This window comes from Pimephales promelas, chromosome 4 (genome assembly GCF_988280905.1).
Source record: "Pimephales promelas chromosome 4, fPimPro1.hap1.1, whole genome shotgun sequence".
NCBI classification, from domain to species: Eukaryota; Metazoa; Chordata; class Actinopteri; order Cypriniformes; family Leuciscidae; genus Pimephales; species Pimephales promelas.
In genome coordinates, this window is record NC_142772.1 from 46,619,680 (window position 1) to 46,635,098 (window position 15,419).

General features: G+C 34.8%; 1 protein-coding gene across 7 annotated transcripts in view; it reads right to left on the bottom strand.

Annotated features, from left to right (window-relative positions):
* unc5ca (unc-5 netrin receptor Ca) overlaps positions 1 to 15,419 on the bottom strand; it is a 214,184-nt gene that overhangs the window by 101,482 nt on the left and 97,283 nt on the right. For all 7 annotated transcript variants that reach the window (XM_089130606.1, XM_089130605.1, XM_089130607.1 and 4 more), the window contains one exon: positions 11,744 to 11,847. In XM_089130606.1, coding sequence (XP_088986732.1) covers positions 11,744 to 11,847 — 104 coding nt within the window. The remainder of the gene's footprint in view (positions 1 to 11,743; positions 11,848 to 15,419) is intronic.

Genomic DNA, 15,419 nt, shown 5'->3' on the forward strand with positions numbered 1-15,419 from the left:
GAGCATGTCACTGAGGCCCAAAGCTATATATACCTTTCACACACACACACACACACACACACACACGGACACTATGTTGTCTTACTGTAAGTGACAAGTGTATTAAACCAACTATAAATCCCTCATGTTTGCAAAGACAAGCGTCACTATTATTTTGAGCTCCAGATATGAATGATTCCTCCAATCATTTGTTTTTTTTAACAAAATGATTAGACATGATTCTCACCAGCTGGATGATAAAACAAAATTAGGGAGAGAGCCGAGCTATATACTAAACTATCACAGAGAAGTTAGGCTGGACTCATGCCATCGACTTCACCATCCAGAACACATAAAGTGTCTTTCATATCTCTATTGTTTCTCAAACAGGATTTTAAATAGATTTTAGGCTAAATTAAATATAACTAAAAATGTTCGACTGAGTTATGAAAGAGCCATCTTTGAGCACTAAGAGAGCAGAGGAAAACTAAGATGAGAGGAGGAGTGAGATGAGAGATGTATTGAGCTGTTATTGTGCTGTGTCTTGCTCTCTGAGGGGAGAGACGGTCATTAATCACAACACAGATGCACTGAGAACCACCAGAGATCACAAACTCCACAGAGACACACACACACACACACTATTAGCTCTGTGTGTAACCTTTCACATCACCACTCTTATTTGTTCCATTATTTGTCTACAGGCACTCGCTGTTAAAACAAATGACTGCAGATATACATGAAGAGATCATTAAGGCCATAGGAACTATTTATTGGAGAGGCAATCCCTTAAAGGAGTAGTTCACTTTTCAAAAAACTTTTGCTGATGATTTACTCACCCCCATGTCATCCAAGATGTCTATTTCTTTTTTTCTTCAGTCGGAAAGAAATTAAGGTTTTTGATGAAAACATTCCAGGATTTTTCTCCATATAATGGACTTCAATGGGAACCAAACGGTTCAAGGTCTAAAAGACAGTTTCAGTGCAAACTGCAAACTGTTGAAAGGGCTTTAAACGATTCCAGACGATGAATAAGGGTCTTATCTAGCGAAACGATCACTCATTTAAAAAAAAATAACAAAGTTTAAGTTTTATGAGCTCAAATGCTCGGCTTGCTCTGTTCTGTGATGCACGTTCGTGACTCTCCTGTTCAAACTCGTTCAACAAAATGAACAAATCTTTTTTTCAGGTCATTTGGTTTATTCAACGAACGAATGAATTGACTATAAAAAAGATAAAACTTAAACTTTTTTTTTTTAATGAGCGATCGTTTCGCTAGATAAGACCCTTATTCATCGTCTGGAATCGCTTAAAGTCCTTTGAACAGTTTGTAGTTTGCACTGAAACTGTCTTTTGGACCTTGAACCATTTGGTTCCCATTGAAGTCCATTATATGGAGAAAAACATAAACCGTAATTTCGTTTCGACTGAAGAAAGAAAGACATGGACATCTTGGATGACATGGGGGTGAGTAAATTATCAGCAAAAGTTTTTTTAAAGTGAACTACTCCTTTAAAGGCCTCATATGCTTTCTCCTTGATCTCTTGAAATGAAAGAGTTTGTTGTATATGATCGCATACTTTCAGAACATATTGAAGATAAAATGCTGTGGATTGTTTCACGAATCCATCACAATATAAAAGCTTTGCCAACTATAATGCAGCCTGTCATTCATTTCACATTTCACATGAAACTCTTAAAGGTACAGTAGCACATTGATTTGTACGAGAAATCGTTTTTATGAAAATTGCCATGTTAAGCACACCTGGAAAAAATATACGATTGATATATAAAAGATTATGATTACTAAAGTAAAGTAAAATTATCATTATAATATTGATTGTTTACATAATTCGATTAATTAATCAGAATACCATGTAATTAGGTCATTTGATTTGAAAAATTATTTGACAGCTCTAATATGTATAGTATACAGTAATATAAATGTTGGTAAAATGTCCACAAACAGCCTGAAAAGGGGTTTATGAATGGATAGAGGGATGAAAAAACGAGAGAGCAGGAGAATGAAAGCGTGTTGAGATAAATGACAGCTGCAGACAGCAAGGCCAGATTTGCGGTTACGGGTCAGCATGGAGATCAGGTGTGTTTAGCGTGTGCGATTGGTCCCTTGAGTCCTGCATAATGAACACACACTTCCCCACGGCCGCCACATGTTAAAGAACTTCAGCACACACACACACACATAAATACTGAAACACTCAGGAAAACACTTCCTCCTGACCTCTGCGCTCGCTTGAGAGCTTAAACACACCTCACATACACACACACACACGGACAAAAGCACTCTTGCTCATGCGGTATTGCTTTACCATAAATATAAATATTAATACACTCTCAGAAAAAAGGTACAAAAGCTGTCACTGGGGCTGTACCTTTTCAAAAGGTAAACTTTTGTCCATTTTAGGTGCTAATATGGACATTTTAGGTGCTAATATGTGCATTTTAGGTGCTAATATGGACATTTTTAGAGTTAATATGTACATTTTAGGAGCTAATATGTATATTTTAGGTGTTAATATGTACATTTTAGGTGCTAATATGTACATTTTTAGAGTTAATATGTACATTTTAGGTGCTAATATGTGCATTTTAGGTGCTAATATGGACATTTTTAGTGTTAGTATGTACATTTTAGGAGCTAATATGTCCATTTTAGGTGCTAATATGTACATTTTAGGTGTTAATATGTACATTTTAGGTGCTAATATGTACATTTTTAGTGTTAATATGTACATTTTAGGTGCTAATATGTACATTTTTAGAGTTAATATGTACATTTTAGGTGCTAATATGTGCATTTTAGGTGCTAATATGTACATTTTTAGTGTTAATATGTCTATTTTAGGTGCTAATATGTACATTTTATGTGTTAATACGTACATTTTAGGTGTTAATATGTACATTTTTAGTGTTAATGTGTACATTTTAGGAGCTAATATGTCTATTTTAGGTCCTAATATATATATTTTAGGTGCTAATATGTACATTTTAGGTGCTAATATGTACCACTAAGGTACCAATATGCAGCCTTTGGGTGCAAAAGTGTACCTTTTGAAAAGGTACAGCCCCAGTGACAGCTTTTGTACCTTTTTTTCTGAGAGTGTAGCAAGAACTAATACGAGAATATTAATAAAATTTTTACCCATATCTTAAATTTGGTGGCATTTTTGCTCTTTTTATTGCAGCAAATTTGGGAAAATCTGATCAAATATACAGTTACCCAATGGTAAAACCTGTTTGGGAACTTATATTTCATATAACTCATATTAATGCATAAACTGCAACAGGTTCAAGCCATATTAAAATGCTTCTGGTCAACGGACACGTATAAAGATACAGTTAATTTATGACTTTGCCCTGGCGTGTACATGTCAAAATGTGTGTGTCAGCATGTGTACTGCATTAACTCAAATCGGACATCGTAACTCACTCCATCTCTAGATGCATTTAAAAAATTTACACACGGGCTGACACATTACGAACATACAGGACATCGGCACATTTAATTAATGGCTTGCCGTAAAAGTCTGTTACCGTAAACAATCTCCATCTTCATTAGCATAAAACACAGTAAAGTGCTTTAGCTCTGAGCTAATGAAGGAGATATTAACTGTGCGGTGGCAGAAGCATCAAACACACTGCTGGAAGCTGTTTTGCAGCTTTTTGTTGAACGTGTGTGTGCGTGTGTGTGTGTGGAACGGCACGGAGGAGAAGCTAAAACAAGCAAGGCTGCTAACTTTACTGTCAGAAGTGTGACAGCAGCTTAGCTGTTTCTCCAATAGTGCAGATTTTCTGCTAACAAGCTATTTTCCCCCCAACAAGTACCAGTGTAAAGCGTGCAGTTAAATTATATTCTCCAAAAAACAGAGTCCTAACCACCATAGACACTGGAAAAGCAATTACTGTAATATTTCAACCCCGATACAGTTAGAAAAGTAGAGATCGGGGCTAGTTGTCTACTTACACAAACGGGTGCTGCTTTTATGCCACCAACATCTAAACAATCTATAATTCATATTTAATATAAACTATAATTAAATATTGTTTGTGTGTGAGTTTTGCAGTCCAAATGAACATTGTCATAGTATCATTGGGGCAAGTTGTCACACGTGTTTTATATATTGTAATTTCATGGATTTACTCACCCAATTGTGCAGTGCTTTTGTATGTTTTTGCATTTCATAAATGTTTTTCGTGCATTATTAGCCTGTTTAGCAGGTTTCCTTTATGAAAAACAAAACACACACACAAAAAACTCCATATCATGTGACAACATGCCCCGATATTACATGCTATAAAGCAAGCGTGTGTTCAGTGAACTGTATCATTTTGTCCTCGGCAATAACAGTGGAATTGACTTTGTGAAGAAAACGGATATTGTCTTTCAAATATATACTTACTTTCAGAAATTTTCACTTGACAACAAGCTCTCTCCTCTACCAAGAAACTGCATATTTTAACTTAATCAAAAAGTAAATGTACACAAAATTCTTTTTTATATCTACCTAGTGACATGCAAATTGGTTGATATTAATGGATATTAATGATATTAAATCAAAACAAATACTTAAAAAACAACACACACACACATTCTATTTCAAATAAATACTGTTCTAATTATCCAATAATCCTAAAAAAAACATTTTTTATAATGTTATAATAATTCATTCTAAAAAATGCTGGGTTGTTTTAACCCAAATTTGGGACAAATATGGACAAACCCAAATGTTGGGTTAAAAAATGTAATTAAAAAATGGGTAACACTTTAGAATACGGTTCCTTCGTTAATGAATAACTACACAAGAACTAATGAGTAACACAACATTAACAATCTAGTAACTATTATTAACTAACAAGAAACTCTGATTAACGAACTAGTAAGTAATAGCGCACAGACGAAAGTGGTAGTTCACTATTAAGTGATCAATAACTACTATTTTTTTAATACTTCCCAGAGAACTACTGAAAAAGTTTATTTACAATCTAGTAACTGCTATTAACTAAAAGAAACTCTTATTAACGAATTAGTAAGTAATAGCTCACAGATGAAAGTGTTACTAGATACTTTTGTGGGAATTACTAATTATTTGGATCCGTATTATAAAGTGAAGATCATTGGAACTAGTAATTACTCAAGTGTTACTAAAGACATTTTCTAAAAGTATACTAGAGTAATTACTAGTTAGTTCCAATGATCTTCACTTTATAATACGAATCCAAATAATTTGGGTTTGTCCATATTTGACCCAAATTTGACCCAGCATTTTTTAGAGTGTAGAATAATAATAATTCAATACTTTTTTTGTTATTGTAATTTTGATCAAATAAAAGCAGCCATGGTTAGTATATACAGTAAGATACTTATTAGCAGTGTTTAATGGAGTGTATTAAGGAATAACTATAAATGACAGAAAGTTCAGTATCTGTTATTTTCTGTTAATTACACTGATATATAAATGACTTTAACTACTTTAAACTATGAGAAGTTACAGAGCAGCTTCAACAACACTAGTATGAAATACAGTTTGAGTCTCAATAGTGTGTGTGTGTGTGTGTTTATGTGCATCTCTAGAGTGTTTCAAGTGTATCTGCATATGTTTCCCACCGCGTTCTGATGGTTTCTGCAGATTTTAGGGATGTTATGAATAGCACACCATTCATCACTCCCTCAGTATATAAACTCCAGCCACTGTATTACACTTGTGTGTGTGTGTGTGTGTGTGTGTGTCAGAGGCCAAGAATATAATTGTGACTATAAAGTGTAGGTCATCATCTGCAACTATGGCCTGCTGGTTTGTCCAGGTTAACCTGTATATTTTCTATCGCCATGGAAACAGTGTGTGTTTTTTTTTAATGAGGGCTCTGTGATTGGCCGGATCTCGGTTTCTGCTCAAGCGCACTGTTATTTTAAAGCGTTCTGGTTCCCGAACGACTGCGGCTCACGCTGTGGGTGTTCAGAAAGTACGCCCGGTCAACAGAGAGGTCGGTCACTCGCATTGTTCAGAAACAGCAAATGATATTTACTTGAGAATGCAGATCCCGACCGGGTCGCGGTTTTCCCAGCACCCTCCGGGAACACACAGCGACATTACGAGGTTTTTTTTAGTCTAGACGGAGTCAGCGAGCGGAACAGAGAGATATAGCAGCACTCGGTGGAATTCGCATGGCTCTTCTTCACAACTCAACTTACTCGGCCCGAATGTGTGGGTGTGTGTGTGTGTTTTCGTTGTATGTGTGCCCGTAAGTGTGTGTGAAGTGTCCTCTGGGAGCCGCAGCTGTCGTTTACGGGTCTTCTGGGAAACCTGGACCTCCGGGTCAAAGTCAGAAGCAGAAAGAACTCCAAACACACATATGATGAGGGACAAGCTCAACATGCGCACACACACACACAACTACAGCAGTAATGCTCTAAAGTTTGCAGCTATAGGGGATCGCGGGGCACAACCTAACGCGGGGTTAAATGTAACACGGACCTTTTGCATAGTTCGTCAGGATCAAGCTGTGTTTACGATATTTTTCTCTCGCTGCCAGAAGACGGTCTCCCGCGAATTTGCGGAAAATTTTGATTATATTTCGTGAAGATACTTGACAAAGAGTGTTTTGACACCGTTAAAGTAAATTTTTTCATCACAGGTTTTTTTTCGGTTTCTGAGTTGGGTGTATACGTTTCCAAATCTAACTTTATATTGCCTTAATCACCGTCTTGTTGGCTCAAACATAGCACCGTTTTGAAACTTGTCAGCAATTCCTAGCGACTGTTAGCTAGGTTTAAAATATGTAATACACAGCGGGGTTAGTTGTACCACAGTGTTACAAACAAGACGCCAAGTGTACAGCGATAATCAAATGAAAACGGAGCCTCACAACTTTTCAGGTTTGAGTATACATTTAGCTTTGTTGGACTTCCACAAACAATGTTGGAATTTAAAATGTTTAAAATTTATGAAAAAATGAATGAAATGAATGATAACTTGTTTATTTATTTATTAAAAATATGGCCTGTTTTTAATGCAATAAACCCTTAAAATTATTATTTTAAGCTCATTTGTATGATTATTACTGTTATTATTATTATTATTAATAATAATAATTGTACATGCAGCTGCCACACACAAATCTAATTTAATTGCAATTACAATATTTTATAATTTTATTTATTATTATTTATTGCAAAACTGTGCAGCCCATTTCTGTCTCTATCCATGATATTGATCCACAATAGAAGGATGAGTGGATGAGGGATGGATGTATGGATATCTGTCTATACAGATGCACAAACAATATCAAACTATACAAATAAAATAGTACTGAATTATTTAGTTAGTTACAACTAACCCCTCTGTCTGTTACGATTAACCCCGCATATGGGGTAAGTTGTAACATTTGCACTTCTGTCATTTTCAGTGCAACTGTATGAAAAAAAACTTTAAGTGTTTATTTGTAGCAAAGATGTGTATGTTGGTTGTGTAAAAAAAACATAATTATTTTTTGATTAACTGAGCCAAAACCGAAATGCGTTAGGTTGTGCCCCGCTCTCCCCTATGTGGGAAAGATATTGAAGGTGGACTCGGAGAAGTATTTGCCCAGGATTTGCACAGTTGGCACCAATGAAACCAACATTTGGCATTGACACAAGTGATCAAAGCTTTGGCTACAGAAGCCGACCATGATTATTGACTCTGGAGTTTCCTGACGGACAGTTTTGGTGGAAACGGGAGAGTTGAATTGTGCATTTAATTCTGCAGTGAGTTGGGCAGATGTGGTTTTATGTTTTTTGGATCTGATCCGGTTAGTACCTGGACATCTCTTTCAGACAGGACAGATTCCTCTAATGCAGACAGTTGTTCCTGTTGGATGAGGTTCATCCTACAGTATGTGGAGATATGCCGACATTACGTACACCACAAAGACTCGCTGTTCTCGCACCAACAGTTTGTCTTCTTCTATTTGCAATTTAAAATATTGCAATATTTTATGTACAGCTGTGCTTAATCAATCTTCTTGGGCGGGAATGATTTAAATGAGGAATGTTGTGACGTGTTCATTCCCGGAAGAAAACTCAAGACTACAATGGAGGCGTTTCAGGGAGATCAGCTTTATAACAGACCTTTTTCATTCTCAAACAGCAACATTACACACTAAAGAAAGTTGAACATTTAAAAAGCCTGATACAGTCGCCTTTGGATACATGTTTTTTTGTGTGTGTGTGTTTAAATATTGTTACAGGTATTGTGTGTCTTAAAGGGTACATATCATGCTTTTAAATCATTCATTTTTACTTATAAATCATACATTTGTGGTCTACATAAAGCATAATTGCAATGCTTGGGTCTGAATTCCTCATTATTATAGCTCCACAGGCCCCTTTTCTACCCCTTTTCTGATGTGCTTCTGTGAGCGACCCGTTTCAATGCGGCCCCTTTAAATAAAAAGTTATACCCCGCCCGCTCTCCAGGTCGATGAGTTCACGGTCAGTTCAACTCCCCACCTTCGGCCATTATTGTAGTTTGATTAGAGAAATACGATTATATACGATACCTTCAAAGAACATTTTTATTCACACTTTAATAAAATCAACAGCAGAAGACTTGTCCATCAAGCCTTACATATTCGAGCCAGAGCGAGCGAGTTGATAAAGACGACGACGAACCTGCAGAACAACCTCTTCTATGGATGTATTGGTATGTGAGTTAACTCTTTTGTGTTATTAGTGAAAGTCGACTACAGTGTTGTAGTCGAGACCACCTCAGTCGAGTCCGAGTCGACACCGAGACCAGAGAGAGTCGAGTCCGAGTCAAGACCGAGTCCATAGAGAGTTGAGTCCGAGTCGAGTCCGAGACCAGAGACGGTCGAGTCCGAGTCGAGACAGAGACCAGTGAGGGTTATTACCTAAATTACTTTTATTTACTTAGAGAAATCCTTTTTTTTTTTTTTTTTTTTTTTTTACTGAATTTACTTAGAGTTTAAAAAATATGATCAGTTTAGGGTAAAAAGGCCACATAGTAGGTGGTGTTAAAAGTAATTTTATTACAATTTGTCATGCGCAGTTGCGCACTAGAAAATCACCAATCACTGGGCGTGTCAATCAATTTAAAGAAATATTTTATTAACATACATTAATAATCATGAAAAATATTTTGAATTGAACTCGAGTGGACTCGGGAATAATTCCGAGTTCTAAAAAAAAAAATGTTCGAGTACGAGTCAATTCCGAGTCCAAATGGACACGATCGAGTCCATGACAAGACCAAGACCATTAAAATATGGTCTCGAGACCGAGTCCGAGTCTCGAGTACTACAACACGGGTCGACTATTTCTCTTGTTAAAACAAGCACACTGACAAGATAAATGACTGCGGTCTGATCTTACCACTAAAAATCTGTATTGATAATAATATGATAACTTGCATTTAGAAAGCGTCAGAAAACAGCAGCTAACTTAAATGATAGAAGGAATTTACCCCTCATTCAGACTAAGTCGATCGGCAAACTCTTCTTTATACTGGCAGAGGTTGTTGAAGTGGGAATCCTTGAAGATCTACATCCAACAACCGAACATTTTGACTTGCCCTCTCATAACTTCTGCATCATTGAGCTTGGACTACAAAATCGGAGCGAGAAATAATAACGGCGGATTGAAGTGTTGGGTTGGTAGTCAATGTCCTTATTTGTCAGTTCGGCTGCAAAAACTGTGACGTAATTGTTAAAAAAACGTAACAGAGAACAGAAAAATCTGAAGAGGTTGCAAAATATGACCAAAACAGAATATAAAGATATAAACCAAGCACCTGAAGAGGATAATTACATCTTTTCTGTACTTATAAACACTCCAAATATACAACAAAATGCATTTAAGGGCAAAAAAAAAAAGTGGATTTTGCATGATATGTGCCCTTTAAAGGGCATATTGCAGGTTAGAGGACCCAACGAGTCAATGCATAGAAAAACAATGTAGGAACTAGATTTTCTTTAAAATATACGTATAAACACGCTACAGAAGCTTCTGCAGTCGTTTTTGTGAGAAAATTTTACTTCCGCGTCTGAAAATGGGCGTGGCGGGCGTGACGCAATGAGCGGGAGAGCCGTCGATTCACACAACAGGAAAACAATGAATCGCATGACATTTCGGACGCTGAAATACTCGTATGACGGATCAAGCCATAAAGTTATGAGCCTGCTATGCTAAAGAGATCAGGGACAGGCCAGGATAATGTCAGACAGAATGGTCAGAGAAAAATTGAGCTGTGATGTGAGGAGAACCAGTGGAGAACAGGACAGGTGCCTTTTAGGTGAGAGACGTGCTTAAGTATACACGTTCGCTAACGATACACTGTGCTCACAATATTGTACAGATTATTATGATCCTATAACAGGCCAGCAGACATTAGTATGTTTAGGGTAGATTTATATACTATTAAATGTATAAAAACTTTACTTGAGTATATTTCTATAGTAAAAGCATAGGCTACTCAGGTAAATTTTTAATACATATTTTTCACCTAGGTTATAACATAAACAGAACATTAAAGATTTGAGTATTTAAACAACCAATTTTGTTTTTCAATTACAAGTTCTATGTAGGGCATGACAAGTTACCTATATAACACTATTTGATGCCATTGGTAGTAATACGACGATCAATATTCTTGCTTCGGCATACCATGTTGAACTCCATCATATCGGCGGGATGATAATCATTTGATCTGAAGTGAACGCTACACACGACCGCGTTTTCCGAGCCGATGCAGAAGAGAAATCCCGTCTCTTCACCTGCTCAAACCGCACCAGGAACGAAAGATAGGCTATATAGCACCGTCCCTTTTATTGTAATGGAAACTTGTGGACTCGATCTTGAAGTCCTGACAGGCTGGATTTTTTGCAATCTCCACAAACACAATAATTTACCATGACGATGATAAATTAAAATAAAAATGTACCGAAAGCACACTGACTGACGAGCGCTCTCACTGAACACCAGCCTACTCTGCACTGAGCCGAGGTTGCGGCTCCCTGATATGACGTCAAATGACGCGATGGTGAAAAAATGATGATCTTCTAAATTAGTGTCCTTATGTTGTTTTAAAACATTTTAAATCCTGCATTAACTTTTCATATGGTATTTTTATACAAGGTTATTTATAAATTTCGATTTTTTTTTTTTACCTGCAATATGCTCTTTAAGTTATTTTATAGTGTCATTTATATTGTAGTTATTGATTTGCCATAGACTTGTATTTTAATGCTTCTTTTACATTTTGGCCAGGGGACTAAAGGTGAAAAATAGCCTTTTGGCTAATTCTGGCATTTTTAACCACTGTCCCCCTCTTAAATAAACCAATACCAATACCAAAAAGGCATAAAACGTATTATTTAACATGTTTTATTATGCATACAAAAGAGGAACAATGTAAGATTTCTTAGATAACTAGGAAGATTAGAAGTGCAAATTTTATATAAATGTATGAGTAACACTTTAAAATAAGTGTGAACTAAAACTAACACTTCCACAGGATTCATTAATCTTAATGTTTATTTCAATATTTACTAAAGCGTTTAAATAAAAGGTTTAGATCATCGTCTCTCTCTCTCTCTATATATATATATATATTTCATATATTTTTTTCAATTTGATGTTTAATTATAAAAAATAGTTTTGACAGTTGGCGACACACGATCTTGACATTTATCCTTATATATAGGCAAAAATGATCTATACAGTATTAACACGTGTGTGTGTGTGTACCTCAGCAGGCGGTATGCCCTCGGGTGGGCGGCACTGCAGCAGCACTTCCTGTTCGAGTGACACTTCCTTCCCCAAGGGCTCCTGTTCAAACGTCTTCCTCAAGACTGAGGAGAATGGAGACAGAGAGGAGACTCGATTACATTTCAGAATATTTCTTACATTTCATTTAGCATTTTTTAATATTTTTTATAAAACTTTCAGCTTATTTCCAGGTTTATATGAGAGAGAAAAAACAGACAATAATAATAAGTGCAGAATTTCTCAACGCACTGTATGTCATCTCACTGTGATGCTGTGAATGATGTCACCATCTGCCATATTCTCAGGTCAAACAAAGCATGACCTGCTCTACTCGTTCACCGTATTCTCATAATCATTCACGTGCGGGTGTGAATATCTATTTTCCCCTGTCCGTTTCTGTGACTTTCCAAGCTCACATGTGTTGTGTGTGTGAGGGGGTGTTTAACACTTGAGATCTCGCGGGGAGAAGGCCAAACTCATCTAGTCCTCCTCAAATCCCTCTAACACCTCATGTGTGAACCTGTGAATTGTAAATGCAGAGACGTGTGAGTAATGTCTTCCTTTCTGTTGCTCTGTGAGCTTTGTGAAGGGAAGACTTGATTTCTGTTCTCTAGCGCTAGGCCATAGACATATTGAATATGTACAATGTGCTTTATTTCATATTTAATCAGTGGTGGAGGAAGTACTGAATCTCAGTACTTAAGTAAAAGTACAAATACCCAGATAAATATTTACTTTAGTAAAAGTAGAAGTAACACAATGACAACCATACTTAAGTAAAAAGTAAAAAGTACTTTATTTTAAATGTACTTTAAGTATTAAAAGTAAAAGTACTTGCATAACAATTTATTATCTTAATGTCTATTTTCTAATGATTAATAAAACATTTAATTCTAACTCATTCAACCTAATAGCCTACTCCTATAATGATGTTCAATAATGATGGAAAAAAATGTCACCATTTCTGAAACAAGCTTGTAATTAGGCAATATACACATCATACTTATCCTTACTGTATGTTAATAACTATGTTTGGCAGTAAACGAGATTAATTTATGGTGTAATTCTGAACCTCTTGGCTTGCCATATAATCCTAACCAAACCAAACATATATTACACACGGTGTGTTTCCTATGCACGTAAAAAAAAATTTCGCGTATGAGTTGCACGATAAACACACTGCGTGTGAGACGCATTTAGTGTGACCGGGTTGATATACTGTATCTATGGCAACCAAACGTCACTGGTGAGACAAACGTGCAACGAACGGACGGTCAGATTACGTTTTGGCAGGGGAAAAACTGATCAGAAAATGTAACGAAAATGTAACAGAAGTTGTAGAAATGTAGTGGAGTAGAAAGTATAATAATTGCTGCAAAATGTAACGAAGTAAAAGTAAAAAGTAGGCTCTATTTATTGTACTTAAGTAAAGTAAAGATACGTGAAAAATGTACTTAAGTAAAGTAACGAAGTATTTGTACTTCGTTACATTCCACCACTGTATTTAATATAGTACTAAATGTGATATTACCCATAACAAATAAATTAAATATGTGATATTTCCCATAAAAATAATATAGTAATATACTAATTATATATATATATATATATATATATATATATATATGAAGAGTTCAGATGCAAAAGCCTCTAAATGCCATTTGAAATTTTCTTCTTTAATGATGATTTTTATCAAACTTGTATATTTAAGTTCAGTAATTTCACTTAAATAACAATTAATAAGTAATTATCATTGCCATTTAAGTGAAATCACTGAACTTAAATATACAAGCTTGATAAAAATGATCATTCTAGAAGAAAATTTCAAATGGCACTTAGAGGCTTTTGCATCTGAACTCTTCATATATATATATATATATATATATATATATATATATATATATATATAATTAAAATATTGTCACAGTAAAATATTGTCATATTTCACTCATTTTCATTATATACATCATGCACACGGTAACTAATCTAAAATTAATCAATATTCATATATTATATTTATTTTATGTATGTACCGGTATGTATGTTTAATATATATATATATATATATATATATATATATGTGCTTATATATATATATATATATATATATATATATATTAGGGCTGGGCAGCGATTAATCGCGATTAATCGCATCCAAAATAAAAGTTTGTGTTTACATAACATATGTTTGTGTACTGTGTATAATTATTTTGTATATAAAAATTCACAAACGTGCATGTATATATTGAAGAAAAAAATTTGTTATTAATATATAAAATATTAATATTTATATTTAATATAAATCATGTATAAATATTTCTACAGTAAATTCATGCAAATATTTCTTAAATATATACATGCATGCGTGTGTATTTATATATGCAAAATAATTATACACACTACACACACATATTATGTAAACAAAAACTTTTATTTTGGATGCGATTAATCGCGATCAATCGTTGCCCAGCCCTAATTTATATATATATATATATATATATTAAACATACATACGGTACATACATAAAATAAATATATGAATATTGATTATTTTAGTTACCATGTACATGATACATATAATGACAATAATTGAAATATGACAATATTTTACTGTACAGTACATACATTTTTGCATGAAACTTCTTTTTTGCAGCAATAGCTGATGTGCCTGTAGTTGAAGTGAAGTTTCCCTGAGCTATTTCACTGTCAAAACACTGTAAAAAATATTCAGATCAAGAAATATAATGTCTGACTATTTCACCCAGAGCTGCTGCTCACCCTGAACCTTCAATTGTCTCCGCTGCGATTCCTCAGTTCATCTGGACATAAAACACACGTCTGCATAAGACACATATCTTCAGCCTGTCTGGCCTTTTACTACTCTGCTCATTCAGACACACACACACACACACACACACACACCCTGCATGTCTGTTTTCCTTCACATTACTGATCGAGGTAATAGGCATATAAATCACATCTCAGAGGGGGTGTGTGTCCATGCGAGTGTGTGCGGGTACGGTAATGCATTCAACTCATAGTTTTAGTGCTCTACATTGCTACAGCAACAAATCTTAAACAGCATTCATATCCTGAAAAGAGCTGAAGCCACACACACACACACAACTGTATAACAGCACTCCTATTTCATTCATAATTATAATGTCTCGACTTCACACAGCTCCCACACAGTCCCTCACCTAATCACATATAATGTCCAGCGGTATTTAAAGTCACTACAGTAATCAAATATAACATATATCATTATACTATACATTGTCCCTAAACTAACAATAAATAGTATATTAAGTCACTGAACTAATAATGGATAACACTCATTACTAAACATCATCCCTAAACTAATAATATTGGAAATATACATATTCAAAAATCATTAAACTAACCAAATATAACATCTAAACATCTAATAATATATAAAAAATTAATTATAAAACTAATCAAAAGTAACATATATGACTATACATACACTCTAATCTAATCAAATATGAAATATATTTTTAAGTCACTAATCAAATACAGTATACCATCTATCACTATACAGTCCCTTAAAAAAAAATATATATATATATATATATATATATATATAAGGACTGTGCAAAAATTAATTGCGATTAATCGCATCCAAAATAAAAGT